General features: G+C 60.0%; 2 protein-coding genes and 2 non-coding genes across 23 annotated transcripts; all 4 read right to left on the reverse strand.

Moving 5' to 3' along the window:
- Positions 1-552: 552 nt before the first annotated feature.
- EIF4G1 (eukaryotic translation initiation factor 4 gamma 1) lies at positions 553-19,183 on the reverse strand. Of its 19 annotated transcripts, none has more exons than XM_085069181.1 (35): positions 19,066-19,183; positions 17,932-17,992; positions 16,547-16,651; positions 16,364-16,450; positions 16,032-16,064; positions 15,412-15,432; positions 14,707-14,880; positions 14,254-14,353; positions 12,402-12,514; positions 11,267-11,359; positions 11,120-11,186; positions 9,869-10,756; positions 8,662-8,750; positions 8,272-8,458; positions 7,771-7,904; positions 7,380-7,517; positions 7,014-7,187; positions 6,736-6,933; positions 6,328-6,474; positions 5,997-6,233; positions 5,806-5,910; positions 5,243-5,396; positions 5,038-5,135; positions 4,836-4,938; positions 4,612-4,714; positions 3,739-3,995; positions 3,531-3,646; positions 3,181-3,353; positions 2,922-3,047; positions 2,757-2,838; positions 2,441-2,539; positions 2,190-2,324; positions 2,020-2,101; positions 1,802-1,942; positions 553-1,688 (listed from the first exon to the last, which is right to left on the reverse strand). In XM_085069181.1, the coding sequence occupies exons 3-35, from the start codon at positions 16,619-16,621 to the stop codon at positions 1,507-1,509; spliced, it is 4,911 nt and encodes a 1,636-aa protein (XP_084925307.1). In that variant the 5' UTR covers positions 16,622-16,651; positions 17,932-17,992; positions 19,066-19,183; the 3' UTR covers positions 553-1,506. The 19 variants fall into 19 exon arrangements, with proteins under 19 accessions (XP_084925307.1, XP_084925309.1, XP_084925311.1 ...); XM_085069183.1 differs by having other exon boundaries at positions 12,402-12,511; positions 16,547-16,655; XM_085069185.1 differs by having other exon boundaries at positions 7,380-7,499; positions 16,547-16,655.
- LOC146433173 (small nucleolar RNA SNORD66) lies at positions 7,263-7,337 on the reverse strand. The gene has a single exon (XR_014854162.1). It is a non-coding gene; the product is annotated as a small nucleolar RNA SNORD66 (small nucleolar RNA).
- On the reverse strand, positions 8,540-8,616 carry LOC146433174 (small nucleolar RNA SNORD66). The gene has a single exon (XR_014854161.1). It is a non-coding gene; the product is annotated as a small nucleolar RNA SNORD66 (small nucleolar RNA).
- A 1,144-nt stretch (positions 19,184-20,327) lies between the features above and the next one.
- On the reverse strand, positions 20,328-27,583 carry PSMD2 (proteasome 26S subunit ubiquitin receptor, non-ATPase 2). 2 transcript variants are annotated; one of them, XM_085069199.1, is made up of 21 exons: positions 27,405-27,583; positions 26,585-26,641; positions 26,088-26,252; positions 25,751-25,872; positions 25,149-25,373; positions 24,887-25,045; positions 24,473-24,617; positions 24,274-24,334; positions 23,864-24,010; positions 23,584-23,690; positions 23,095-23,222; positions 22,928-23,015; positions 22,425-22,587; positions 22,228-22,329; positions 21,995-22,140; positions 21,695-21,778; positions 21,388-21,556; positions 21,197-21,291; positions 20,904-21,030; positions 20,699-20,817; positions 20,328-20,617 (listed from the first exon to the last, which is right to left on the reverse strand). In XM_085069199.1, exons 1-21 carry the CDS (start codon positions 27,537-27,539, stop codon positions 20,435-20,437), a joined length of 2,727 nt encoding a protein of 908 aa, XP_084925325.1. In that variant the 5' UTR covers positions 27,540-27,583; the 3' UTR covers positions 20,328-20,434. The 2 variants fall into 2 exon arrangements, with proteins under 2 accessions (XP_084925325.1, XP_084925326.1); XM_085069200.1 differs by having other exon boundaries at positions 22,228-22,324; positions 22,420-22,587.
- Between the last annotated feature and the right edge of the window lie 23 nt (positions 27,584-27,606).

The raw sequence follows: 27,606 nt of genomic DNA on the forward strand, positions 1-27,606 counted from the left end.
AAGAGGCAGCCCAAGGCAGCTAAGACCAGCATCCAGCCCCAAGGGGGACCAGCCTTTGTCCCCAGCAGGGATATCCCCACAGTGGAACCACAGCAAGGGCCAGCTGTGTCCCAACTCCACTCCAACTGCAAGACATGGCAGGAAAGGGCTGATAGAAAAATGCCCTCCCACATGGGAATGTGTAGGGGGAACCTGGCACACATGTCCCATCTCCTACCCTGAGGAGACCACACAGGTTCCGCCACTTGTGCCTGTGAAAAAAAGTACACTTGGGGACATCAGGGCTCTGCTGCACAGCCAGGCTGCTGGCAGGGCTGTCTGTTCCACCACCAGAGACCCTGTGCAAGGTAGTGCCAGCCAGCAGACTCCAGAGGGCCAGGCTCCAGGCACATCCAACCCCCTTGCCACCCTTCCAGCCCTGGAGTGGGGGGTACCTACCGTCTGCCGTGCAGTGACAGGGGAGACTGGTCCCTGCCCGTGCTCAAGGCTGGCACCCCCACACCAGCCCAGGCACAAGGGACATGGGACACGGCAACAGCGGCACACGGGGCATTATTTAGCAATGTTCTTTTATTTCCAGTTTTAAGGTGAAAAGATGCCTTTAAATCTTCAATTAAATACTCCATAAAGAAAAAAAAAAAAAAAGAAAAAAAAAAGATTATTTACAAATTCACGTGACCAGTAATTGAATCCTTGTTTTAATAATTACACATGCGGCTCGTCACATCCGGCGCTCTATAAATACAGGGGACGCGGATGAGGGGGCCGCCCTGTCGCTTGCCCAATTGTGGCCTTAAACGTTTGGGAGGATGGGAGCTTTTGGGGTGTTGGAGGGGACTCAGCCTGGCCCAGAGAGAAGGGGCCACCCCCCCTCTTCCCCGGCACCCTCCCCAGGTGTCAGAGCAGGAGCTGGGGGGGGAATGATTTATATTTAAAATTTAAAAACCATAGAGGGGAGGGGGTCCAGGCAGTGATGGAGGAATAGAGAGAGGACAGGGGAGGGGGAGAAATCACGCTCCTGTCCCCAAACCAAATTTAATAAGTTTATATATATATAATCTCTCTATATTTCATCAAGAAGGGGGGAGGAGAAAGAGGAGGAGGGAGAGGAGGGGAGAGATATGTCCCCATCCCATCCCCCCCTCTCCATGACATGAATCCGGGGGTGCTCTGCCCCACTCCCAGAGACCCGGTGTGCCTGCGCTGGGAGGGGGGCGAGGAGGGTCCCCAAGGGGACCCACAACAGCCACCGCCTCAGTCAGCATCTGTTTATTATCATCATGACAAACTCGTACAGGCCTTACAAACAGAACCAGGACAGAGAAAGAAGAGAGAGGAGAACTGAAAAAAAGAGAGAGGGGGGCTGCAAGGGGCATAGCAGATCCCTCAGCCCTGGCATCAGCAAGTCCATGGGGGCCAGGGGTGGGAGGGGATGGAGTCGCTCCCCAGGCTGCCCCGCTCTCTCTCTCCCCCTTTCCTCCTCCTCCTCCTCCTCCTCACAGCTGCTCAGTTGTTGTCCGACTCGTCCTCAGCTTCCCGGAGCCAGGTGAAAAAGGCTGTCACCGATTTGAGAGCTACCCCTTTGCCCTGCTGCTCGGCTGGGTCCTTGCTGGACTCCCACTTGTAGAAAGCCTCCTCCTTGATGACGTCCTCATCATAAAGGGCATCAAAGAACATCCGCAGCAGGTCTGGAGGAGGGACAAAGGGGAACCTCTGCTATTCTCCAGCCACCAGCCACCCTGGTGGGGTGGGAACACATTTGCCACCCCCTCCTCAAGCCAGCCGCACCCACGACACTCACTGGGAGGCTGGTCCAACTTCACCACCAAGGCTTGCAGGGCGTAGAGGGCCTGGAGCTCCTTCTGCTCGTCCCGCAGGTACTTCTGGAGCAGCTTGGCTTGGTTGCGAATGACCATGGCATCCACACGGTATGGGTTCTCAACTGCAGGGGGACGGGGGGTGAGAGGGGCAGTGTGGGCAGGGGAACCCCCACCGCTCCCACCTCACCCTGGTACTCACAGACAATGGCCGAGTGGCATACAGACGTCATCAGGGCCCTGATAAACGTGTTGGACGAGACCTGCTGCTCGCTCAAGTTCGCCTGGAGGGGGGAGGGTAAAGGACTGTGAGGTGGAGAGGGAGCCAGGAGGGAGCCTCCAGACACTTGGGTGCTGTGCCCCCACCCTCACCTCAATCCAGTCATATATTCTTTGGTTGTTCGGGTTCTCCTTCAGCAGTTTGTCCATTTGCTTGCACAGCTCCTCTGAGGTCAGCTCCTTGCGACTTGGCATGTCTGAGCTGTCCCCCATTGTGTACTCCAATTTCTGGGGAAGCAGGCAGAGAGAGCTGTTAAAGGCAGCACACAGGAGCACCACAATCTCACACTGCCCAGGGTCAGCCCATGGCCCACCTCTGCCCCTTGCTGCCACCAAGCGCCCACCTGCTCTGTGACAAATTTGTTGACATCCTGGTCCTCAGGCAGGAATTCCTTCCAGCTCAGGCCCCCATCCCGCCACAGCTTTCCTGCAGTCTTCTGGCCCTGTGGGACAGACAGTCTGCATCAGTACACCGTGACTGCTATCTCCAGGCAGGAGGATGCTGTGGCTTGGCCAAGCAACCCCCCTGACCCAGACACTGAAAGAGATGACCCACACCATCCTCTGTGGTGGCAGGGGGGTTCAATACCCACATGCCCACCTGGCACCCAAGCAGGATGCCAGTCCTTGAAACAGCAGCCAGCATCCCCATGCACTTACCATGCCCTTGCACAACAAGCCCAGCACCTCAACCAGCAGTGTGGTGGCCTTCCCAATGGGCACCAGGGGCTTTGTGATCTCCCTGTGGGGTACAAGAGACCTGGGTGAGCTACCTGCCCCCAAGTGGCCCCCCATGCCAGCCCAGCTGAGGAACATAGCCCTAACCTGAACAGCTCCTCCATGGGGATGCCTTCCTCTTGTAGCATGGGGGTGATGAGCTCAGCCAGGTACAGCCAGATGTGTGGGATGTCAATCTCCATGTCCTCTGCTATCTCCAAGATCTCCCACAGCCTGAAGAGCAGAGGGAGCTGTTGGGATCCAGCAGTCCCCATGCCCTTGGCTAGGAGGGACCTCAGGATGTCTCAGTGCTGAGTCCTACTCAAGGCAGGGCCAAATTCAAAGCCAGGCTGCCCCGGCTCCTCACCCTTTGTAGTACTGCTCCTTGGAGAGCGTGCCTGCCTTCACCAGCTGGCAGAGCAGGGCTCCCATGTGCTCACGGGAGATGGTGCTCCTCTCCAGCGTGGACTCAATGCCATTTTGCACAAAGATGTAGAGCGAAGAGGGGCTGCCCAGCTCTTGCACACACTGCAGGGCCTCCTGCAGGGAAAAGAGGGGGGTCAGTACTGCCCTACAGCCAGCTCTGGCTCCCCCCTTCCACACCCAGGCACTACCAGAACCCTGCCCAACAGTGCCACCACACAGGAAGGGAAGCATATGGCATGTTATGGGAACACATATGGTGTGTTAGGGTGCTTGGCCACCCCCTCCTCTCACCTTCATGTCATTGATGTGCAGGTACTCCTCTATGATCGCCTTGGATTTCTTCTCCAGTTCCTCTTCCGACAACACAGGCTTGGTGGATGTTGCAGGAGGTGTTGGTTCTTGTTTAACTGCGAGGAGAGAGCAAGGATCAGGCTCCACCTGGGAGAGGCAGAGCTGCAGGTGCAGCCAGCCCCTGGGATATCACTCCTCCCCAGCTCACTGGTCTCTCGGCTCCGGTCCCGTTCCTCCGTCATGCTCGCAGCCTTGCGCACAGCCTCAGGGCCGCCCTGCTTCTCCCGTTCTCGGCTTCTGTCCTCTGTCTCTTTGCTGAAGCTCCTCTTGGTGAGGGCTGACCTGTTCCTGTCTGCCCGCTCTGCCCGGTCAGGACGCTCCAGACGGTCGCTGCCCTTCTCCGAACGTGACTCCCGGTCCCCTCTGTCCCCAGCCTTCTCTGACCTGTCACGGCTGGAGCTGCTCCTGGGTGGGAAAAAAAACCACACACAGCATGAAGGGCCAATCACCACCTTTCCTGACCTGAATGCAGAGCTCTGTAACGTAAGGCTGTGCCACTCCAATCTCCACCTCTTTTAGCACTTCACCATTCTCAGGGGAAAACTTTTTCCCTATTTCTCCCCTGTTCCAACTCATACCCTTTTCCTCTCTCTCTCCTCCTTAGCATGGCTGAGCAGTGCCCGCCTTTGTCTTGTCCACTTCTGATGCAGACTGTGGCAAAGCCCTGCTTTGTTTTCCTCTTCTCCAGAACGAATCCAAATTGCAGCTTTTTTTGGGGACCTCACACTCCAGTTTCAAAGGGACTCCCTCCAGCCCATCAATGTCCATCTGGTCCCAGGACCCCCCAGACCAGACCCAGCACCCAGGGGTGGTCACCCAAGTGCCGAACAGTGGGGAGGAAATCCAAGGTGAGGTCAGCCTTCCTTGCTACAAGAACTCACCTTTGACTCCAAGCTCCCTCAAGGCCCCATCTTGCCTGAAGTCCAGATATTTTAACTTGCCTACATGCTGATCAACCACAAGCCTGAATCAGGGGCTTTTCCCCACACCCCCATCCATCAAGGCAGGGCTGGCCCCTCACCTCTGCACCACACGGCGGGACTCCGAGCTCTCGGCAGGCGTTGACTGCTGGAGCGCTGAGAAGCGGTTCAAGGTGCTCGTGGCTGGTCGCCCTGAATCAGATGCTGGGCGTGAAAAAAGGGAAGTCTCAGAGTTCGGCACCTCCCTGGTACAGGAACTGCCGGGGGAAGGATCACTCCCCTCCCAGTCTGTCCCACAGCACCCAGCCAGTCCCACACTGCCTACCTGAATCTGCAGGCTTCGCGCCAGACCCTCCGCTGCTGCCTTTGCCCCAGCTCAGCCGCCCACCTGGCGCAAAGAGCTGGTTATTGGAGTCAATGGATCCAGGCTGCAGGTGGAGAGAAACAGTCAGACCTGACCTTCCCCAGAGAGACAGGATCTAGGCCAGGCAGCCAGCTCGGCTGCCACGCCACATCCCCAACCTCACCTTGGTGATCTTCGTTAGCCGGCTGGTGTCGATGGGCCGGTTTCCCTTGCTGATGGGCACTGTGTTCCAGCCATCATCTGCAACCAGGCTGCTGCGCCCTGAGCACAAGGGGGACAGTCATAAGATGCAGCCCAGCCTTCAGAAGTGTCCCACAGGAGCAACCCACCCCTGGCAGCCTCAGGTTTCCCCAAGCCCAGGCACTCACCACCAGAGGATGGCCCAGGGGGTCCTCTCCTCTTGTCCTTTGACATGAGCTGCTGCACTTTGATGTGTTCCCGATGCTCCTCCATCTCTGCTTCCTTGTGGATCTGATCGATTGTTTTGGGGCCCTGGTCTCCTCGCCGTGGTACCCAGCTATTCTGCAGAGGGCAAGGAAGGAGGGAAGAGGGCACTGAGCTGGCTAGAGGATGGAGGGAAAGGCATTCCCCCTTCCCAGCCATCCCCCTCTCAAAGCCTCAGGTTGGTCTCCTGCCCTGGCCATCACCGCTTTCCATGTACTGTGGCAACTTTTGGCACAAAAAGGCTCAGATTCTAGAGCCCCCCTGCATTAAACAGCCGCCAATTACTGTGTGCCCACTACCACTACCATGATAACCAAGGGCTGGGGCTAGCATGGTGTCTCTGGGGCTGCCCACAGCTCACATACCCACCTCTCCCCTCCAAAGAACACATGGATTGCTGGCATCCAGAGGACACGTACAGCAGCTCCAAGGGACCAAGCAAGGGATGGAGGACAGTCTCCAGGGGATAGCATTCCATGAACCTTACCCGTCTGAGGTCAATCACATCCTGGAGCATGAAACGGATTCGGGATGATGTTTTTTTCTCTTTGATGATCTTCTCCATCTGATTGAAGTACTGGTCCATCCTGGGCTATAGAGGGACAGAGCCATGGTCACATTCCTCCCAAAAGCAAAGGAAGGACAGAACAAGGCAAGGCAAGGCAGGGCAAGGAGTACCTTGGCTTTCTCAAAGTCCAAGTCCTTGCCAATAGTCGTAAGCAGGCGGCAAAGGCACTCAAGAGACTCCTCATCGTGGTTTTTGAGCAACTTCACCACACAGTCATGCATGATGGCCTCCGTCAACATCTTCAGTTTGAAGAGCTCTCCAATGAACTTGATGTTGCCCAGGGATCGTCGTCGGGCCTTGTCACGCGCCTCCTCCAGCTCATCCTTCATGCGCGCCTTCTCCTCAGGCTGCAGGAAAAGCCCAGCAGGCCAGTTCAGTGTCCAGAGCCAGCCCAAGGACACCCATGGCAGCCCTCAGCTGCAGCCTCCCACCCCAACTCACAGCACTGGCGTCATCCATCTCCTTCTGCCGCTTCTCAAAGATCTCATCGTCATCCTTGTCCTTCTCAAACTCTTTCTGGCAGCGGTTGAGCAGCAGCTTGCGGAAGTTCACAGTCACTGTGGGCTTGTCTGTTGTGGGCACTTTAAGCTGCAGGGAGAGGTATGACCCAGACAAGAAGCATGAGTTGTGTCTCCCCCAAAAGTTGGGCATTTAAGTTCACACTGCTTGTATCAGGGAAAAGCCACCCTGCAACTTTGTGATGCCCTGCTAAGACTCTGAACTTGGTCCTCCATCCACACACCCCATTTCCCCACTCCACATAGAAGGACCTGTACACTGCTAAGCTCAACAGAGGTGGCCAAAAAAACTTTTGCCTGCTCAGCAGGAGACCACCCAGCTTCCGCTCACCCCCATAAGGCAACGGCACATGTTAGCATAGGCAACAGAGAAGTTTGGCTCCGAGATGGCCTTCTCGAAGACGAGGTCGATGACACCCTTGAGCCGCTCCTCCGTGTCGATGGACAACTCCATCACCTGCTTCATCAGTTGCTGGAACATCTGGGGCGTCAGTTTGTTGAGGATGCTGCGGACGCGGCGGAGCAGTTCCTGCAAGGGCAGCAGGGTCAGCAAGACCTGGGCACCTTCCCTTCCACACCCTCCCACTGCCTGCCCACTCCAGCTCCCACCTGTGTCTTGATATTCTCAGGATCCTCCTCCTCGGAAGCACGTTTACTGCTGGGTTTCCAGGCCTTCTCGGCCTTGTTCAGCTTGACATCCTCATTGAGGGAAACAGTAGCAATGATTTTGCGGGGCTCCTTCCTCTGGCTCTGCTGGGAGCGACGGGGACCCAAGCCTGAGGGCTGACACATGGAGAAGAAACTCAGCTATCCACTCTGGGACCACCCAGGCTGGCTCCCAGGGAGTCCCCAGTCTGCCTACTCAGATCCTCAACTCCATCACGGACATCAGTGGCCCAGACACAGTGGCTCGAAAGCTTGATCATCACGGAGAGGCAGAGCAGAATGGCAGGAGTGAAGCGAGGAGATACTCACCAGGCCCCGGTTGCCCATGACAGGCCGGCCAAGGTTGGCGAAGGAGGGGGTGAAGTCAGGGCTGCAGTTCATGCCACTGATACGGATGGGGTCGAGTGCCCGCAGTGGGGTCTTGTTGGCCTGCGAAGGTACACACGGCTGAGGATGCCCGGGGGCAGAGGAGTGGGACGGATCCATCCCCCAGCCTCAGCGCCGGGACAAGGAACTGGAAAAAAGGCCCCAGAGGTGCCCCCACACCCACCAAACCCAGGCTCAAGGGTCATTGCAGATGCTGCAACAGGACCCTGAGCACAGAAGTATGCCTTTGCTCCGCCTTGACGAGGCACAACAAGGAGCCAGACCCCCACCTGACCACCACCCACACTTCCCTAATTTCCAGGGCCGCACCGACCTTGTCCAGCACCACATCTGTGATCTGGGGCAGCCCCTCAGGTTTCTGCATGCTGGCAAAGATGAACTGGAAGCCCAGCAGGAACTCCCGGTCATATCGCTTCTTCTCCTCAGGATTCAGTGGCTTCCATTGCTCTGCAGTGGAGGGCAAGAGGGAGATTCTGATGTGGCCTGTTCCATATCCTCCACCCTGAGCTCTGGCGAGTCTGGACCCACACAAGGACCAGCAAGGTGGGATGTAGACAACCACAGAACTGCCCCAGTTTGGTATCCCATGAGCATGACACTGTTTTGCTTAGAAAGCTTGATGCCACTAGCTCCCTGCCTTCTGCCAGGGCCCTTGTGCTGAGAACTCTGTCCCCCACCCCATGCCAAGCTTGGGGACAATACAAGAGGAGAATGTGAAGTTTAGGACAGCAGCACCATGCCACCCACACCTTCCCCACTGCTGGATCCAGAGGTGGTGGCTGCCAGCAGAGGACTGTGCCAACGCACAGCTCACCTTCCTTGTAGCCATACTTCTGGCCAGCAGCCTTGCCCTTCTCCGGGGCCAACTTGTCCTCCTTCTCCTCCCACGTCTCTTCTGACTCTTCCTGAGGACGGGCAGGAGCCACATCCTCCGCTTCACTGGCAGGGGCAGACGTGGGGGGCTTGTTCTCTGCCTCCGAGGCACTATCACCGGTCTGAGACTGCATCAAGAGGGACAGGGACAGCAGTCACTTCCACAAGCCTAGTCCTGTCCCCTCTACCCCACTCCTCAGTGTCCACCCCGCCTCAGATCCTCATTACCATCACAGAGCATCAGTGGCCCAGACACGATGGCACAAAGCAGAGTTCATCACAGGAGGAGATGGGACACAAGGTGATCCTCAGACACCCCTGGGACACTCACCTCTTTAAAGGCATCCAGCAAATCACCTACTGCCTCCTTCTTGTTCAGCTCCTTCATCCTTCGCTTCTTCTTTGGCACCGACATGGCGACTGGGAGGAGAGGCAGGGACATTAATGTCAGGAACACTCACAGTCCCCTAAGTACCCTGACACCAGCTACGGGATCAACAGCAAGGCCCCAGTAACACCAGGTGAGCTTCAAGATGGAGCCACAGGGATGTGGTCCTGCCACCCCATCACGGCCCCTACCCCCAAACACACTGTGTACACACCTGGGTATGTGCAGCCCTGTAAATCCTACATGCAACCCACCAAAGTAGCCAGCTCCCTAAGCGTGGACCCCAGAATATACCTGTATAGACATATGCCACACCTCTCCCCATCCAGTCATTGCACCCTGATTTACCCTACACCTCTTCAAAGTCTCCCATTCACATCACTTCCCTAGTGCAAAGCTCCCCATCATCATCAGGGGATCCCTGCAGACACCCACACACCTCTGCAGGGCAGCCCTGATAGGGACATTCCCATACAAACCTCTGCCCCCTTACACACTCCAGCCCCTGGCACCCCTACACACCAGCCCATACAGCTACACTCCCCAGAAGTGTATCTGCCCTCCGATTGCCCTCCTACAGCCACCCTGCATCCCTGCACAAGGCACTCCATATAAACACATCCTGTGAGGCCTTACTCTCCATCACCACGTATAACCCCTACATTCCTGTGCAGGGTGCTTAAAGAAAAAAGAGAAACACTGGCACATCCCCAGGGCACCCCACTTTCCCCAAGCACCTCTGTGTACTTGCATACCCTTACAAAGCATGGCCCACATCTCCCTTTCCAATCCTCCACCTCCCAGTGTCCTCAATGACTGAGGACAAATCCTCAGATCCAACCCTGACGTACCCACCCTACACCCCTACACAAGTTATCACATAAAACACACTTACAATTCCCTATTACACCCCCCATACACCCCTCTATACCCACCCCATACACCTCCACCATAGATGCACTCCTCAGACATCTCCTTCATCTCACCATCCAGAGGCACCTTGTCTTTCTCAGCATCCCATACCCACACGTCCTGTGCCCCTAACCCCATCCCCTCTCCAGCACCTTCCCTGTATCTCATGCCTAGCACCACACTCACATGATGCCCCCGCCATCACCCAACACCCACCCTGCAGCCCAGCATTCCCAACCTTGCGCGGTCGCCTCCGAGGTCTGCGAAGGGGCAGGGGCTGGGCTCAAGCTTCGCTCCTGGGTCTCACCAGGGCCTTCACTCTCTTCCTCCTCCTCCTCCTCTGCAGGTGGGGAGGCAGGTGTGCCGGGCTGTGCCGGCTCCTCAGGCTCTGAAATGGGGCTGACATCTGACTCAGGCTGCTCCTCACTCGGCTCCACTTTGCTGGTGCCCTCCACCCCATTGGGTAGGGGCAGCTCTTCAGGCTGGGCAATGGGGGAGTCCAGGGTGGGTGCAGGCACCGGCTCAGAAACCGGCACTGGCTGGCACAGGGGCACCTCAGGGACCGGCTCAGGCGTCTCTTCCAAGACCCCATTGGCCTCAGTAGTGGCCTCGGGGCAGGGCTCTTCCCGGGGCAGTGGGGGGCTGGGGGAGGCAGGTTTGGCGGGCGCTTCAGGGACCTGTGATACGACAGGCGGCGGCGACGGCACGGCCGGCACCAGGGGCACGGCTGGCATCAGAGGAACAACGGGCACCGGCAGCACCTCGGGGGGCATAGGCTCCTGCGGGGTGGGCTCTGGGAGAGGAATAGCAACTTCCTCCTCCACTTCCTCCTCCTCCTCCTCCGCAGCCACCGTGTCCATGTTGGGCGTGGGCACAAGGGGTAGCTCTGCAGCCCCTGGCACTGTAGTGATGGCGCTTAACGTCTTTTGCGGGTCAGGTGGCGCCTCGCCCTGCTCCGCTTTCGTGTCCGTGTCCACGGGAGGCTCCATTGGCACCAGTGTCACAGGCGAGAGCACCACAGGCTCCACCTCAGGGATGAGGGGAGGAGGAGGCGACGGGGATGCCGACTTGCTGGGCTCCAGGGAGACAGGCTTGCTCACCACCAGCGCGGGCTTTGGGCGGTCATCTGCAAGGTGGGTTGCATTAATGGATCACTCTCTGCTCCCCGGCTCACCCCACATTCCCCCCCAGATCCCTCCATCTTCAGGAGAAGTAGGGACAGATGTGCCAAGCCATATGACAAATGGGTGATGGGAACAACAGGGACCCTTCTAGTGCCCAGAGTACAGCTGAGGTGAGCATACAGCCCCCATAAACTCTCCTGGATCCAACATGGTCCCCAGATATGCAGGGAATACATCAGACCCCACAAGCCCCAGAAAAACCAAGGAACAGTGGGGCTGGCATTTCACATCCTGCAGTGCCAACACCAGGGAGCCTTGCTGCAGCCATGCCAGCTGGCACACCCAGCCCTGGAACAGCCACTTACCGGGCCTGACAATAACTGCTACATGGGGGGTCTCTCCATTGGCCTGGGGCTCTGAACCGCTTCCAGCCTGAGGGAAAAAAGAGGCAGTTGAACAGGGTCACATGCATTTCCCTCTGCTCTGGTTGGGGAGTCAGAGGATCCCCTTACCTGTGGAGGGGTAGGGGTGGATGAGGTCCTTGCTCCAGACATAATTTCTTCTGTAATGTCTTTGCCGCCTTGGTTGGGGTCTCGTATTCGGATCTGTCCAAGAATCAGAGCAGCGTGAGGAAGCCGTTGGCAGGGTGTGGGACACAGCACATGGGCCACCCCCTTTCCCTGAACCCAATACTCCCAGGACACCCATCTCCAGAGAAGAGACATTCATTCACTGCAGTACCTGTCCTGGCCACACACAGTTTAGGGACCAGTGGGTGCCACATCCCCTCACCACAGGTCACATTGTCCTACAAACACTGGCCTGTCCCAATGTCTCGCAAGCCATCGCAACAAGCAGGTGGAGCCAGTACATTCCCAGGCCAGTGCCCATGTCCAGAAGTCAGGGGATCCCAAGGCATCATTGTGCTGGCACAGGGGATGCAGGGACCCTCCTCACTGGAGGGACAACACAGGGGATCAGCCTCAGCACACAGAAACCACGGTGAGCTCTGTGCTATTCCAGGCACAACCCCATACACCCACAGCCTCACTGGCCCCATGCCTGCTGTGAGTGCAGCATGAGCTATAGGGCACTCTACTCCGGGGTGACTGGAGGGGGACACGTGGGTCTGGCTAGGACTACAGTGCGGGACACAGTGCAGTCAGGAGTCTTGCTCTCTCCACCTTCTGAACATAACCAGCTTACAGAATACCACGTGCAGAGCTCAACCTATCTCTATCGAGGAAACGCCAGCACCCCGCTTCCCAGTGGCAACCCCTGCCCCCCAGCACGGGGCCATGCCAACAGCCACCCAGCTCCCCCGCTATAAATAGGCCCCATGCGAGGCCTCCAAGCACCGGCATCTCCGGGAGCAGACAGCAGTTGGCAGCCGCGGCACCCCCGCCCTCCCAGGAGCCGTGACTCAGCACAACACTGCCCGCCGGGACGGCCAAGGTTGCCGGCACCCACCGTGCACCCCAGCTCCCTCGCTAAGCACCCCAGCCTACAGGGACACAGCCCTGTGCCACCCCTTTTCCCTGACATGCTGCACCACATCCCATCCCACACACCACTGGCACCTGGGGCTGACACCACCCCCTCCTGCACATGAGCACCCCCCCTGCCTGGAGGCAGATGGCTCCTTACCGTCTTGCGTTCTCGTTTTGGGGGTATCGGTGGTTGCTGGCTCACAATGACCTGGGCAGTGGGGACCCCCGCTGGGAACTGCTGCACCCCCTGTGCCGGGTAATACGCACCTGCTGAAGGAGAGGAGAGAGCGTCAGATCAGCCAACACAGATCCTCCAAGCCTGTCCTGAAGACTCCCTGATCTCCCAAACACAGGGGTCTGTCAGAAGCCCGGAGAGCCCTTGCTGCTCTGCTGCGAACCCCCATCGCATCCGGCCTGGATTGTCCCAACCCGCCTGACAGGCCTGACCGAATTCTTTCCCTGTGAAGCAGAGAGCGTCCCCGCGCCACCCCCACGCCCAGCCAGGCCCCGCAGGCATCCACCATGCCCACCAGCTCCACGCCACCGAGAGTCCTGCCTGGACACTCGGCCATGTCAGGTACAGGCGTCCTGGCTCCACAGGCAGCCGCCTTCCTGCCTGCACCCTTATCTCCCCAGGGCCGGCACCAGCCCGAGGGCGGCACCAGGCAGCCTCCATTCACACCCAGGCCGAGGGGCTCGGGCTCCCCGTGCAGCTTGAGCCCCTGGCGAGCCCAGCCCAGAGGAAGGAGCTATGCTGAGGGCCAGAGGCAGAGCTGGATCCCATCCAGGGCTGGCACAGCCCTCAAGAGGTGCTCCACTCCTCCCAGGGCATCCATGAGCATCACCCCAGAGCAGTGCCACAGGGATATGGGTGTGTGGAGACAGGCACAGCTGGGTCCTGGCCCGCTCTGGCTCCAGCACCTTCCCTGCTGCACTGACCCTGGAAGTCAACCAAGTTGCTCTGGTGACTGCCTCATCCCTGAGTCAGGGACCCTCCCTCTGCTCAGAGGACACGCAGGGACGCTTAATGGGCCTCACACACTGGGATGGGCCAGGCATGGGGGGAAAGAAGGAGACCTAGAGCTGCCTAGCCCTGGGGACCAGACAGGAGACAGGAAGAATGATCTGACTCATTTGTCAAGTGGCACACCATGCAAGGTCTCCCACCCAGTCCTGTGGGCAAGAGGCAAGCTGCTGCCAGCTTCCCTGGGAAGAGCCACAGCAGCCCCAAAGTAGAGGTGGGGGGCACACCCAACCTGGAACCTCGAAGAGATACCCAGAGCATGTCCCAGGGCTGTGCACGAAGGTGCAGCAGTGTCCTGGTCCAAGCACAAGAGACAGCCACCGCCAGGGGCCACCTCCCTCCTCTGAGGGGCTGGCTGGGCCCCACAACAAGAGGGAGGGAGGTCAGGCACGTACCTGGCTCAGGAGAAGCCCATCTCTGCCCCGGTTATGCTTTGCTCCTGTGCCGGGGCCAGGCCGAAGGCCTCGGCTCACATTTCTGTGTCTGCCAGGCCTCCCAGGACCAACCAAGCCTAAATATAGTCACAGCCAGGGTGGCCACATGCGAACGGGGGGAAGGAGGAGGGGCTGCTCACACCACGCTCCCCAAGCACCGGGAGAGGGCAGGAACGGAGCACCCCAGCTCAGCTCCTGGGGAGAAGCTGAGGGGGGTCAGCAAGCACTGAACTGCTCACCACCTTGACAGCAAGTGAGGGGGGAGCAGGGGATAAAGTCTGTCCCAGCCCTCCGCCAGGAGAGTTAAATATTAAACGGCCCCGATTTGGAAAAGGACGGGGGTGAATGGACCAGTGGGACACAATGTGCTGCTGGGCAACAGGTAACACCCCCTCCCCCAAAACCGCCTTCAATGAAGTCACAGAATCAGCCATAGTGAACTGTGTTCAGCTTGGGGGGATGTACAAAGGCCAGAGGCAGGGGAGCAAAAAAATGTGGAAGTGCTGGGACTGAAAGAGCACCAGGGAGTGGAGCAACCCCTCTGTCTGTACCGTAAGTCCCGAACTCTGTGGGGCTGGCTCCAGGGTAAAAACTAGGGGCGCCAGGTTGGACCGGGTACTGTTGGGTCGGGACAACGTACGTGGAGCGACCCTGCAAATGGAAAAGAAAAAAAGTCAGTTATGTCTCCTGCAGGACATGGACATACCCCCAAACCACTGATGTAACCCCAAACCTGCCTGTGAACTGGCTGGATGTCAGGACACGGAGCAGGACACAGGCAAAGTAGACACCAGATGCCTTGGGGAGCTGCTGGGGAGGGGACCAGTACTGCCTACTGCCTCTCTACAGAGTCAGCAGCACCCTGCTCAAATCAGCAGGTGTTCAGGGAGTCTCGGGACCCATTCCACCCTCCCAAAACAGACTTGGGCTCCAACCCCAGGCAACACCCTCCCACTGGTGCCCATCCCAACTCACTCTTGCAGAGTCCAGAGCATGGCCCTCACCTGTCCGGGAATGTAATAGGCTCCTTGGGAAGGTGTGTAGGATATCTGGGAGGGTATCATCATCACCTGGGAAGCAGCTGGATACACATGGGCAGGAGGGCCGGGCCGAGCCGTCGTGTTACTCTGCACGCGGGACGCACTGGCGGGAGGCTGCGCCCTGTTCTGGTAGAAATGCTTGGGGAGAGATGGGGCAGAGCATCAGCAGGAGCTCCAGCACCTTCATCCGCCACCACCACCGCACGCTTGGGAATACACCACCCCCCCCCACCCCGCCAGGATGCAGCCCTGCCTCGGCAGCCCCCAGGGCCACCCCCCACCCCGGCACCATCCTGTCCCTACGCACCTGCGGGGCCGCCTGGGTCCATCCGACCCAGCTCATGCCCGGCGCGGCCCCGTCCCAGCCCTCCCGGGGCCGGCAGCTCCAGCGCCCGGGGCCGGCCACGGCCGCACGCAGCTCAGCGGCGGCGGGTCCCGGCATGCTCTGCACCGGCTCCCAGCACTCGAGGTGGATGCTGGGACCTGTAGTCCCGCCATGCCACAGCCGGACAGCATGCGGAGCTCGCTATTCCCACCCCGGCCAACGCCGTTCATCCCGACCCAGCTTATTTGCCGGGCAAGAGCATCCCCGGGAGCAGCAGCTCCAGCCCGGTGAGTGGGCAAGGAAGGGTCCGCGCACACGCCCCCGGGGCAAAGAGAAAGTGTTACCTGAAGAGACCTGAATCCTCCCTGTTAGCAAGCGCACGCATACAGAGGGAAAAGGGGAAAGAGAGAGACAGGAATTACTGGCACTGGGACAGGGATAGCAGAGGAAGGGACAACAGGCCAGGGAGCCCTGTGCCCTGTGCCCACACCCCAAATCCACTGAGGTCCTCTGTAGAGACCTTCCAAGGGGCAGGGATGGGTCTGATGAGCTCCCAGACAGCACAGCCAAGGATGTCACCAGATCTGTCTCCAGCAGCTCCTCCACATGAGAGGGCTGATGGAGGTCCAGAGCCTTGCACAGCACTGCAGGGCCTTGGGAGACCAAGCAAAGTAGGGAGGAAGAGGAGGATGAGGAAGGACACAGGCAGAAGCAATAGCCTGGGCTGGAGTTACCACAGGCACAGCCACATGCTGCAGGCTTCATGCAAGGTGGGAACTGGGGAGACACTGCAGAGAAACCTACCCAAAGTCAAGCAGACATCCCACACTTTCCCCAGACCAGCCTGTCCCTGAGCTCTGGGGTCGCCAAATGCTTCCCAGCCCCTTCATGCCCAAGGTGGGTGTTTCTGTGCAGTGTCAGGGCAGGGTGTTCAGCATGCGGGGTAGGGGAAGTGGGTTAGTACCTGCTGGTGAATAGCCCGAGGCCCTGCTGGAAACTGAGAGAGGAGGAGAGGGAGTTTTGGGGCAGGGGAGGAAGGAGAGAAGAGCAGTCACTCGGTGGGCATCCTCGTTGGAGGTGCCTGCCCCCCCACCCCAGGGCCAGGAGGTCCTCAAGTGGCAGTCGTGGTCCAGATCACGGGCTAATTCCCCCTTCGCAGGCACACGCCAGCCCCGAGGGGCACCACATTGCTCCTCGCACCACTGGACTCCATGGTGGTGTGGGCTACTCAGCCAGGAGGCAGAAAGCTGCTAGATATCCCTTATCACCCTCTCCAACTCCAGGCAAAATCCTTACCTGGCGCGGCTGAGAAGGCGTATTCATTTGTGAAGTTGGTGCCGGGTTAAAAACCACAGGTGCCGTCTGACCAGGTGGGAATGTCGGCTGGAAGAAGGCAGGGAGGGAAAGATATGGCACTGCCGCCCCTGGCACCAGCTGGGGAGGCAAAGCTGGGTCCCCCAGCCGTGCAGCAGAGGTTACCTGCGGCAGTCCGGGAGAAGGGGCAGGGTGCGGGGCAGTCGGGGCTCCTCCTGTGGGCTGTGGAGCTTTGTTCATTTCATGGGGTTGTGCATAAGGATCCCCTCGCTATCTGAAGGGACAGTGACAGTGGGCATAAGCTGGAGATGGCAGCACCCCAGACATCTGTCCCCTGTCCACATCAGCCCTGAAATGTGCAAATCTCCAGCCCCATACCCTACCAATGTACAGCCACGAATCAGTCATGCCCCACAGACAGCATCCCACTAAGGCATGGACCCCCAGCCAGCCCAGCCTGCCCCACTGGGCCACGGGGAAGATGGGGTAGGCACTGTCAAGTCACTCAGCCTGAGCAGGTCCTCACACCCTTCAAAGCAGAGCTGAGCCCCACATCAAGCCCCAAACCCAGCCATGCCCACCAGCAGGATTGATCCACCCAAGGTGACCCCACAAAGCCTATCTGGGCCCTACACACAAGTGGGTCCCAGTGCCCGTGATGTGCCGCCAGCACCTAGGCCACCACTAACTCCGGGGGGCTGGGTGGGCCGGCGGCACCCCGGCGTCAGCCGTGCCCAGCTCCACCCCAGCTGACCTACTAAGCGCTTCCCCTGGCCGGCCAAACCTGTTCCTGCCGGTGGTGCCAGGTCCCCGGTATACACCGCAAACGCCTACCAGGGAAGGCAGGGAGCAGCTCCCACGTCTCCCTGCACCACCAACGTTCCTGCCCAGGGGACCCCACAGCCCCCTGCCACTGCGGGCACCCAGGTGGCCTGGACACCCTTCCGGCTATCCCAGGAAGGACTTGGCAGCCAGTGCCGCTCTCCCCGCCCCAGAGCAAAGGCCGCCGGGGCAGGAATGAGAGGCGGTACCCCGCACCCTGCCGGGGGTCCCCTGCACCCCATGGCACCCGGCGAGCCCACAGCCGGCCAGACACCCGAGGGAGCAGCCCTGGTGCCTCCTGTAATCTGACGCCCGGACGCGTCAGCGCTGCCGGCCCCCAGCCCCGCTGCGGGCACTGCCAGGCACGTCCCCACCAACACCAGGAAACGGGGCACCCCAAGCCCCCCAGGGCTGCATCTTGGTATGGGGGTGTCACCCCATCACAGGAATCCCCCGAGTCACAACCCCAGTGGAAATGGGCCCTGGCAGAGTTTCAGGAGGTGACAGGGGCTGAGTTGCACCCCCCAGTACTCCCCTCGGGCCCCTTCTCACCGGGGATCCAAGTGCCTGGCACGGACAGCCCGTACCTGAGCCACCTTAGCTAGGCCTTGAGACCGGTCACCCCAAAACAGAGGGGGAGGATTGTCTCACAGGGGACAGGGACACCCGGGGACAGCCAGACCCGGTCTCCTCCGCCAGACACAACCGGGAGCGAGCAGGATACTCACCCCCCCGCGGGAAAAACCTGGGCCGGCTGAGCGGGCCTGCAGAGACCGTTCATCCGACTGACTGGGAGAGAGGAGGGAGGGGGGAGAGAGAGAGAGATCAGGCCAGGCCCCGCGGGGGGAGACGGCCCGGCCCCGGCCTCGCATTGCCCCGGCGCCGGCCAGCCCGGCAGTGCCGGGGAATGCGGGTCCCGTCCCGGGGGAACAAACGGGGAACCGCCGCGGGTGTTTGTAACAGGACTCGCCGCCGCCTCCCCTGCGCCGGGAGCGGCCGGGCCGCGGCCTGTGCTGGGCCCGCCGACGGGGCGGGGGGTCTCTGCCCGGGGTGGGGGGCCAGGAAGGCCCAACCCGGTCCGAGTGAGCGGCCGGGGCCGGGAGCAGCAATCCGGGGCGGCTTGAACGCACGGAAGACTAAGGGACAAGGCAAGGATCACCGGCGGCGGGGCTGGGACAGGCCGCGACGTTGGCCCAAGAGCGGCCGGCCCCGCCAGGCCCAAGCGCTGCCTCGCCCCCAGGCCGAGGCGGCGGCCAAACCGGCGACTGGAACCGGCTCCGTCCCGGAGCGGCGGTACCACCATCGCGGCGGCGGGAGGGCGCGGTGCGGTGCCCGGTGCGGCATCCGGCGGCCCCGCTCCCCCCCGCGGCGGCGGCGGCCTCTGCCAAGGACACGTGTCACTGCCGGCCGCAGCCGCGGCCCCGCGGGCACCGGCGGCGGCACGGGAGGACGGGCGCGGCGGGGCGGGGGCGGCAGAGCTCGCACCACATGCGGCGGCGGCGCCGGGCCTAGGCGGGCGCGGCGCCGGGAGCACGTGTGCGGCGGCGGCGACGGCGGCGGGGCGCACCGGCCGGCACGTGGGCGCGGACCGACGCTGCCGCCGCAGGATCACCGGGACGTGGGGACCATCGGGACGAGCGGGGCCCGGCGCAGCAGCGGAGCGAAGCACGGGACAGGGCGTGGGAAGGGGGTGGCGGCGGCGACGGCGGGGCGGCACCCACGTGGTGGCGGCGGCGGCGGCGCGACAGGGCCCGGCGGAGCGAAGCCCGGGGAAGGGGGGGGAATCGGGCGGCACGCGCGGCCCCGGTACCGGCGGCCCCCCCCCCCGCGGGGCGCGCGCCCGCCCCGCCCCCGCCCGTTACCTTCAGTCTCCTTCAGCGCGCGCGGCCCGACGCAGCCGCAGCGCAGCGCAGCACGACCATTTCCGGAGCCGCGCCGCGCGCAGGGGGCGGGGCCATGGGGCCGCGCGCCTGCCGCCGCTGCGGGGGTGGGGCGAGCGGGGCGGGGCCGCCACGCCCGGAGCAGAGCCGGGCCCCGCCCCCGCCCCGCACGTTGCGCCGACGCCGCGCCCCGCCCACCGCTGCGGTCACGTGGTGGGGCGGGGCGAGCCCCGGTGCGCCCCAGAGGAGGAAGGGTCCGGATGGCCACGCCCCCTCCCGGCAGCCACGCCCGCAGGCCCGTCCCTCCGCCGCGCACCCCGTGCGGGGTCACGCGGTGCGGGTCGGGACGGACATTTACCCGGGGCCTGACACCACCCGGGGCCCACAGCCACCCAGGGTCCCACTCGGTGCCTGGCACCACTGGGACCCGGCCTCACCCAAGGCCTCCCCTCACACAGAACTTGACATTGCCCCAGCCTGCACCAGCCCCTTCCCGGGACCACCATCGACCCAGGGTCTGCTCTCACGTGGGACTTGCACCCATCCAGCACCCACCACTCTCCCATGGCTACGAGCTGCACCTACCCATGCAGCACCTCACACCCACAAGGGACATGGTCTCCACCCTGCACCCCGTAGGACACAGTACTTCATCCCGACCCTGCATCTATCCCATTCCACCTGGGACTCAGCACCACACACCCAGTCCAATGTCCATTCAGCACTCCACTCCCACCCAGACCCAGCCTCCCCTGCCCACCCAGCTGGGACACAGCAGGGTGTAGACACAGTTAGTTTTGGAAACAGGACAGGGTTTTCCTCTTTGATAAAAATACTTCCCATGTGGCTTCCATCCCCCCACTCCCTGACCAATTTTAACCCCAATGCCAGCTCTGGAGCAGTGCCAAATGATGGCAGGGTCCAGTGCATCTGGAAGGGCAGTTGAAAGCTTGAAATTGCCAGCTAAGGTCCCCCCAAGGAGGACAGTCCCAGCCAAGGACAGGCCATGCACACTCCAAACACGTGACTCTGCCAGGCACACACACAGGGCACAGTTGGATGGTGAAGTTTAGGAGCATCCATGGCACCCCACAACCCTGTGTTCATACCCTGCATCTTAGAGTCTGCACAGTGCCCAGCCCCCATGGACCACAGGCACACCCAAAGGGATGAGAGTCCAGCTCACACTCCAAGCACAAGGAGAGGACAGCAGCAGCACTAGAGCAGCACAGACAGAGCAGCACTAGAGTCTCCACATAGTTTATTTCCTTGACTCTCAGTAACAAAAACAAACTAGTTTTTTTTCCCTTCCCTTCCAAGCCACCTACCCACCCCCCAGCTCCCCTTTGGCTCAAACGTCATAGTTGGGGTTCTTGCGTAGGATAACAAATCCCTCCAGGATGGGTGTCACGGGCACGTGCTCCTCTGTGGCCAGCTCTGCCCGTTCTCCATGTGCCAGCAGCACTGGTGTTGTGTGAGTCTGGAAGCCAGTGATGGTTTTGGGCTTGCCTGCTTGGCCCACCACATCCACAGCCTGTGAGAGGAGAGCAAGGTCAATGCTAGGGACACACAGGGACATCAGAGCAGCCTCTCCCCAGCCCTGGCTGCCCCTTACCTGTCCTACCCGAACCGACACAGGCAGAGGCCGCAGCTCCTCGTCAAAGGTGACCAGCATGCGAGGCTGCATGGCAGCAACAAGGCCATAGAGTACGTAGTGGGACTTGCCCAGGATAACTGTAGGAAGACAGAAGCTAAGGGGCTGAGCAATGTCCACCCTGTGGAGCAGCGGGGACTGGGGGGACAGAGGCCACACTACTCACTGTTGCGCACATCCAGGAAGGACACGAGGACGGTCAGCAGCCCAGCTACAGCCACTTGGCTCATGAGCTGGCGATCACTGTGGTATGGGCATAGGGTGAGTGTCCCCTTGCCCAGATGGGTCAGGCCCTGGTGTGGTAGAGAGAGCACATGAAAAAGCAGTGGAGTAACCCCTGTGACTCCCAGCCCTGCCACCAGGAGAGTGACACCCCAGGACACCACTCCCCTCCCACACCCAGGGCAGGGACCCCAGCCTTTCCCTTCCCTACACATGCAGTGAGCACAGTATCATCACCTGGGCCAACCGCACCATGAAGAGGTTGTTGGGGTCCTTGGCATGGTACTGGGCAAGCTGCCGCAGCATCGCTGCCAGCCGGGCGTTGTTGGTACCTGCGGACAAGGAGGTGCAGGCAGAGTAGCATACAAGGCTTGGGTCTCCCACCTTCTCCCCAGACAAACCCCAAACTAGGCTATCCCTAGGCTTACCGCTGCCCACCATGCCCATGGCAAAGATGGAGTTGTAGGAGACCTCGGGGTCAGCATCATGAGAGAACTTGCTGAGAGTATCGAGGATGTTGAGCCGGGGATTGGAAACTGAGATAAGAGCCAGGGCCAGGGGCACAGCACGGCGGAGGGTGGGCTCTCCATACCGCAGCTGCACAGAGAGGAGGTGGGTGTTAGACCCAGATCACCAAGCACAGCAAGGTCTACTGAGATGTGCTCAGTAGAGGCAATACCCAGTTTCTACTGCCAGGTCCCTTCCTGGCTGTGCTGCCCCCATGGCTTCACTCACCAAGTGGCCAAACGTGCGCAGACCCATCTCCGCTCCGATCTCCTCACCCATGGCAATGAGCGCGATCCCCAACACTGCTACACCCTGCAGGGACACGGGCACTGAGTGACAGGGAAGGGAGCACCCAGCCCAACGCCCAAGTTCTTAAGCCTCTTTGCCCACCCCAAGCCCAGGGGGACAGGGTGAGCAGCGGATCCTGCTGGGAGCTGTTTTCCTTCAGCTCAGACCCAAGGGCCTTAGGGACCCCTCCAAAGGCAGTTCCTGCTCCAGGAACACAGATCCCAGCCCACATTGCCCCACCTGGTGAGCCCCCATGTCAGCTGAGCTCTCTTTCTTCTCCTTCTCTTTCTTGTCCTTTTTGTCCTTGTCCTCCTCTTTCTCCTTGGAGTCAAAATGCTCACTGCAGATGTGCAGGAGCTGTTGCACCTTCAAGACATTCCCTGAGCCTGGGGAGAAAGTGGAGGGCCAGGATCAGCAGGCAGAGGGCCCTAGACCTGCTTTTGCTTCCCCCCACCTTGATCAGTCCAACTCACCCGCATAGGCACAGATATCCACCAGTGTGTTGGCGAAGCTGCGAAATGGCTCTGATACCACCTCCAGTGCTGCCAAAATGGCCTCAATCGCCTCTCCCTTCCCTGCCAAAGAAGGCAAGATGGTTAAAGGACAGTGGTGGAGAGATGCTCCCACCCCATACCCCAACCCATGAGCCACTGGCTCTGTCCAACCTTACCCAAGTGGTTCAAGCCCAGGCCAAGTGGCAGCCACCGGGCATATGTGTCCTTCAGCTCTGTCTCTGATTTCTCCATGATGGTCTGGAGGATGGTTGAGGTGACATCCCCATTGCAGGAGCCCACTGATATCATCCCGCAGGCCAGGGCAGTCACACCAGCCACCTGGTGAAGGGGGAAGGAGTCATGTCATACACAGGGACCACTCAGGGTGAGCTGGCCCACAGCACTGGCTACCCTTGATCCCCACCTCCTGGTTAAATATGGGCTACTGGGAGACCTGGTGGTTTCCTACCCTCCTACATCTCTGTAATCCCATTGTGGCAGCAGTTCGGACAAGGAAAATAGGGTCATGCTCTTCTGGCACAGCACAGCACTGAGCACAGACACATAGCCTTGCTCTTGGAGCCCAAGCTGGCTGCAGGACAGCCTCTGTATTCCCAGCAGCTGCTGGGGACTGGATGGGGAAACAGGAACTGCAGGCAAACCCTGCCTCCCCCCATACCTCCATGCTGGACTTGGAGTCTCCCATCACAGGTAGCAGCAAAGTCAGGACGTCCTCACGGTTGGAGCCCGCATATGCCAGTCCCAGCCTGCAGAGAGTCCAGAGGGGTATGAGGGAGAAGCAGCGTCACCCTGGGCAGCAAGGGGAGGCTGGGGCCAGGCCCTTACCCAAAAATGGCTCCAATCCTCATTGTGTTGCTATTGTGGAGGACATAGTCGGACAGGAGGGCGAGGGCAGGGTCACACTCATTTTTCACTCCTGAGTTGACGATGCCACAGGCCAAGAGGGCTCCAGACTGCAAGGCAGAAGGACCATCATGCACCAGCCACCAATGCAAAAAGCTCCTTACCAGCCATGTCACCTCACACATCACAACCACTCCCCCAAATTGGCAATGCCACTCTGGATCCAGCTGAGCAGTCCAAAGCTTGTAGCTCTGTGACATGGAGATCCCCCAAAGTGCCTCAGGGACATCCTCAAGACATCCACACCTTGCTGTGAGCTGCTCAAAAGCCTGGGACACAGGACATCCAACTCTTCTATGTGCAGGAGCTAAGCTGCACAGCGGACCAAAGCAAAGACCACTCCCCAGCTAACTGCATACCCTGCTCACAGGACTGCCCCACACACACAGAGAGTGAGGATCTCTCACTGACCTTGATGTAATCTTCTGAGGAGTACAGGTACTTGTCGATCTGCGTGAGCCCCCCGTCCACATCCCACAACAGGATCGTGCCCAGAGAGGCTGCAGCACTCAGCATCCCTGAAGTTCCAGGGGAGAAGGGCTCACATCAGGCCTGAACTGATGTACCCTGCATGGGGCTTGTGGCGGCCAGGTACATGGGCTACCTCAGCCACCACCCCAACCTCAAAAGGGACAGGGTGGTAACCCCAAGCCTAGAGGCATCTCCAGCCCCAACCAGCCAGCTCACTCACCATGGTCCTTGTTCTTGTACAACCATTTATTGCCATCATCTGTCAGCAACTTGTCCTGTCCAAAGGCAGCATTCACAAAGCCATTCACAAAGGAGGAGGCCAAATTCATCCGGGCTGAGTCCACTTGGGAACCACTGCCCCCAAACCCTGTGAAACAACGTCAGGGTGAGGCAGGCAGCAAGAGAAGCCCTGCCAGCCCTCCACCGTGCAGCCATCCCACACCACAGGGGAACAAGGACCTGTCCCACCACCAGCAGGAAGGAGAAACCTAAATCCACAGGTCAGAGACCATGGGCAGGCCATCTGCTCACCCTGAGATACACAACTGACCACACAGGCTCAGAGGTGCTTTGCAGCCCCAGTAACTCCCCATAGGCATGGATGATAAACACCATATCACAAGCCCTTACGGTTATTTTCCAGATGGGTTTTGTAAATATCATCCGGCACTTTGGGCTCCATGATGTCCAGCTGCAGAGACAAGGGAAAAGGTGTCTGACCCAGATCACAGGGATGACGGATTTCTTCTCAAATCTTGCCAGAGCCTGGAAACCAGGGCAGCCACAGCTGGATGCAGCCCAGGGTGCCTTTCCCAGCTGGGACACTCACCTCTCTGGCTAAGGCCAAGAAATTGCTGTTGAGCTGGACATTGGACATGATTTCTGTCAGATCTTCATACTCCTCCACATCCTCATTCAGTTCCAGGAAGACCCCATGGCGGCCCAGCATAAAGGCCATCTGCTTCTGGACAACTCTGTGCAGAGGGGAGAGGTTTCCTGAGTGCCCAGAACCTAGCAAGCCCCAGCACAAACACAGGTTCACCAAGCAGTGAGCCAACACACCCTGCCTAGGGTACACAGAGATGACCCATTCCTGCCCACCTTCACTTCAGAGACAAGAGTCTCAGCCCAAACTCCCAGACACCTCCAGTAGTGGAGACTCAACCCAACTCTGCCCAGATGGAGAGCCATGCCCCACCAGGATAAGCAAAGGCCCAAGAGGGCAGGGAACATCTTTGCTTACACATCTTTGCAAGAAGTGAAGATGTCCTCCACCAGCTCCACATCATTGAGCATCAGAGCGAGGCGCAGGGCTTCAGGGTAGCGATTGAATTTGCGGAAGATGCCCAGGGCACAGCGTAAGAGAGCCGAGTTCTCGGGCTCTGGGACGTAGCTTACACAGCTTCAAGGAGGAGACAGACATGAGGGTGACAATCACATCGGGCAACCTCAGCCCGACAGAGATCAGGCCCCATCCAGCACCTCAGCCTGCCAAGCCCCCTCACCTGGTCAGGTAGAGGCACACTTTGGAGTAGGCGTTGTCATCGATGTACTTCTCCAGCATGTCCATCTGCTCAATCTCCATGAGCAGGTCACAGGCCTCATGTTCTGCATTGTGGGCCATGTTGTAGGGGACAATCTCCTTGACCAGGGTGAGGAGTGTGTCCCTCTGAGCCTTGTCAGCTTCATCGATCTCCTGCCACTCCTTGGCCACCTCTCCTGCCAAGTGCCTGCAGGAACAAAGGAGCATCACCACGACAGAAAGTTTCACTGAGCCATGAGAATGGGGAGCAGCTGCTCCCAGTTAGCCAGGGCTGTGTGCTGTTTACAGAGACTCTACATTCTGCAGAGCTTATGTGGGACAAGCCCAGAGGAGGAACAGGGTTAAGAGCAGAGATTTCAGAGGCCATAGCAGCAAGATCTCTGCAGCTAGAAAATCACTGTGGATAGACAATGAAGTGACACATATGCAGGTGTGACAGAGGCAACTGAATGCATGATCAGCAAGTAAAGGCACATCTCAGACAGGCAAGAGCCAAAGCACTCCAGGAAATTCCTCCAAGCCCTTACCCTCCCCCAAGCTCTGGTCCCAGAGGCTCAGGCTTACCTGACATATTCATGCCCCCAAGATGCCAGCTCCTCTTGGGAGCCCAGCAGCCGGTACTTCAGACACTCACGCTCCCCACTCATGGTCATGGCCAGGACAGAAATGATGTCTGCTGCAAAGCGCTGCAGAAAGAGTGCAGAGCTCCAGACACAGGCCAGGCACAGGGAAGCAGGGGCAGCCAGGGATGCAACACCCTCCCTGTGCCCACAAACCACCACAGGTGGCAAAACAAATAATAATCCTCTGGAGCAAGTCACAGGGTCTGGAGGGTTCTGTGATTGCCTGCCTCAGCACTGTCCCCTCAGTCACATGGGATGGTGGGGCCAAGAATTTCTACCTTGTTCTCTCCTGGAGCCATGTTCTCATAGATCTCCTTCAGCTTGCCATAATGGGGACGTAGGAACTTGAGGGGTTTGGGAACAGAAGTCATAGAGGTGGTGGAAGAGCGGATCTGCCTCCGCAGCTCCTCCAGGGCTGGGCGGTAGAGTGATGTGTCTTTCTCCTGCAGAGAGAAGATGCCTGTCAGGTAGCAAGGGGCTTGTTCCTGAGCCACCACCTTGCCAGCCCCTCACCCTGGGCTGCACTGGTCACCCCAAGAGCTGGGGAAGGAGGGCACAGCAGGGCAGAAAGTCTCCCACATACCAGGGACACAGAGGTCCCCCAGGCACAGGTCAGACAGGCAGCAAGGCTGGAAGACATCACAGCAGACAAGGAGGGGCCCCACTCAAGCTAAAACCCCCCACCTCCACTGCACAAGGAACAGCCATAAGTGAGAGACAGATGGACTCAAATCGTAACCAGGACTCCTTGCTGAGGGGCACAGCACAGACTTACCCCCAGGCGCTCCACCAGCATCTCCAACTCATCCTGCAGCTGCTTGTCCTCCTCTGACTGCGGAAATGCACAGGAGAAAGCAGAGTTAAGAGTGCAAGCACAGTGCCTCTCAGTGTAACAGAGGCAAGGTTGTCACCCGTAGCCGCGGGTGGACCAGGACAGAGTGACACACTTGTCACTCAGGATGCCATCCTGCCCGAGTGCTACCAGAGTGGAGCAATTCTCACACTCCTGGGGCTACCCTCCCAAAGAAATCACCCCATCCCCAGGGCATGAGATGCACCACCCCCATAATCAACCTTGTGCTGTATGAAAACCGCCCCACAGAGAGGGGCACGTCAAGACACAGCCCCACATGGGGACACCCCAGTGACAGCACCCCTTCACCCAAAGGCTGGGTCCCCCAGCCCATGGGGACCCCCAAAGCCAAGATCACTCCCATGCTGGGCAAAGTGGGGACTCCTCCATATCGCCCACTGTCACACACGCACCCTGGTTCCATCACAGCTTCCCTCGCCAATACTCCACTGAGCCCCCCGAGCCCCCCGCCCAGGAACGGGACCCCTGGGTTGCGTCACGCGGGCACCCCATGACGTCCCGCCGCCTCGCCGAAGGGAACCCCCCGCGCCGCTGCCGTCACGCGCCCCCGCTGGAGGGAGTCCCCGGAGGGATGCTGGCCGCCCCCGTGACGTGGGATGACGTCCCGTTCCCGGAGGGATGCCGGCCAACCCCGTGACGCGGAATGACGTCCTGCCCCGCCGGTGACGCCGGCCCGAACGGGCCGTGACTCAGCTGCGGCCCGCGGCGCGGCGGCGCTCACCAGCTCCTGCTCCTTCTCGGGCCCGGCGGGCGGGTCCCGGCGGTCCCGGCCCCAAGGCGGCGTGGGCTTCTCGTCGCCGCCCGCCCCGGGGCCACCCTGTACCCGGCTCTGCCCGCCGCCGCCGCCCGCGTCCATGTTCGCCCCGCCGCGCTTCCGCCGCACCGCGCCTGCGCAACGCCGTGACGGCACCGCCGCGCGCCGG

The sequence above is a fragment of the Lichenostomus cassidix genome, chromosome 9, assembly GCF_008360975.1.
Source record: "Lichenostomus cassidix isolate B80296 chromosome 9, HeHo_3.0, whole genome shotgun sequence".
Lineage (NCBI taxonomy): Eukaryota > Metazoa > Chordata > Aves > Passeriformes > Meliphagidae > Lichenostomus > Lichenostomus cassidix.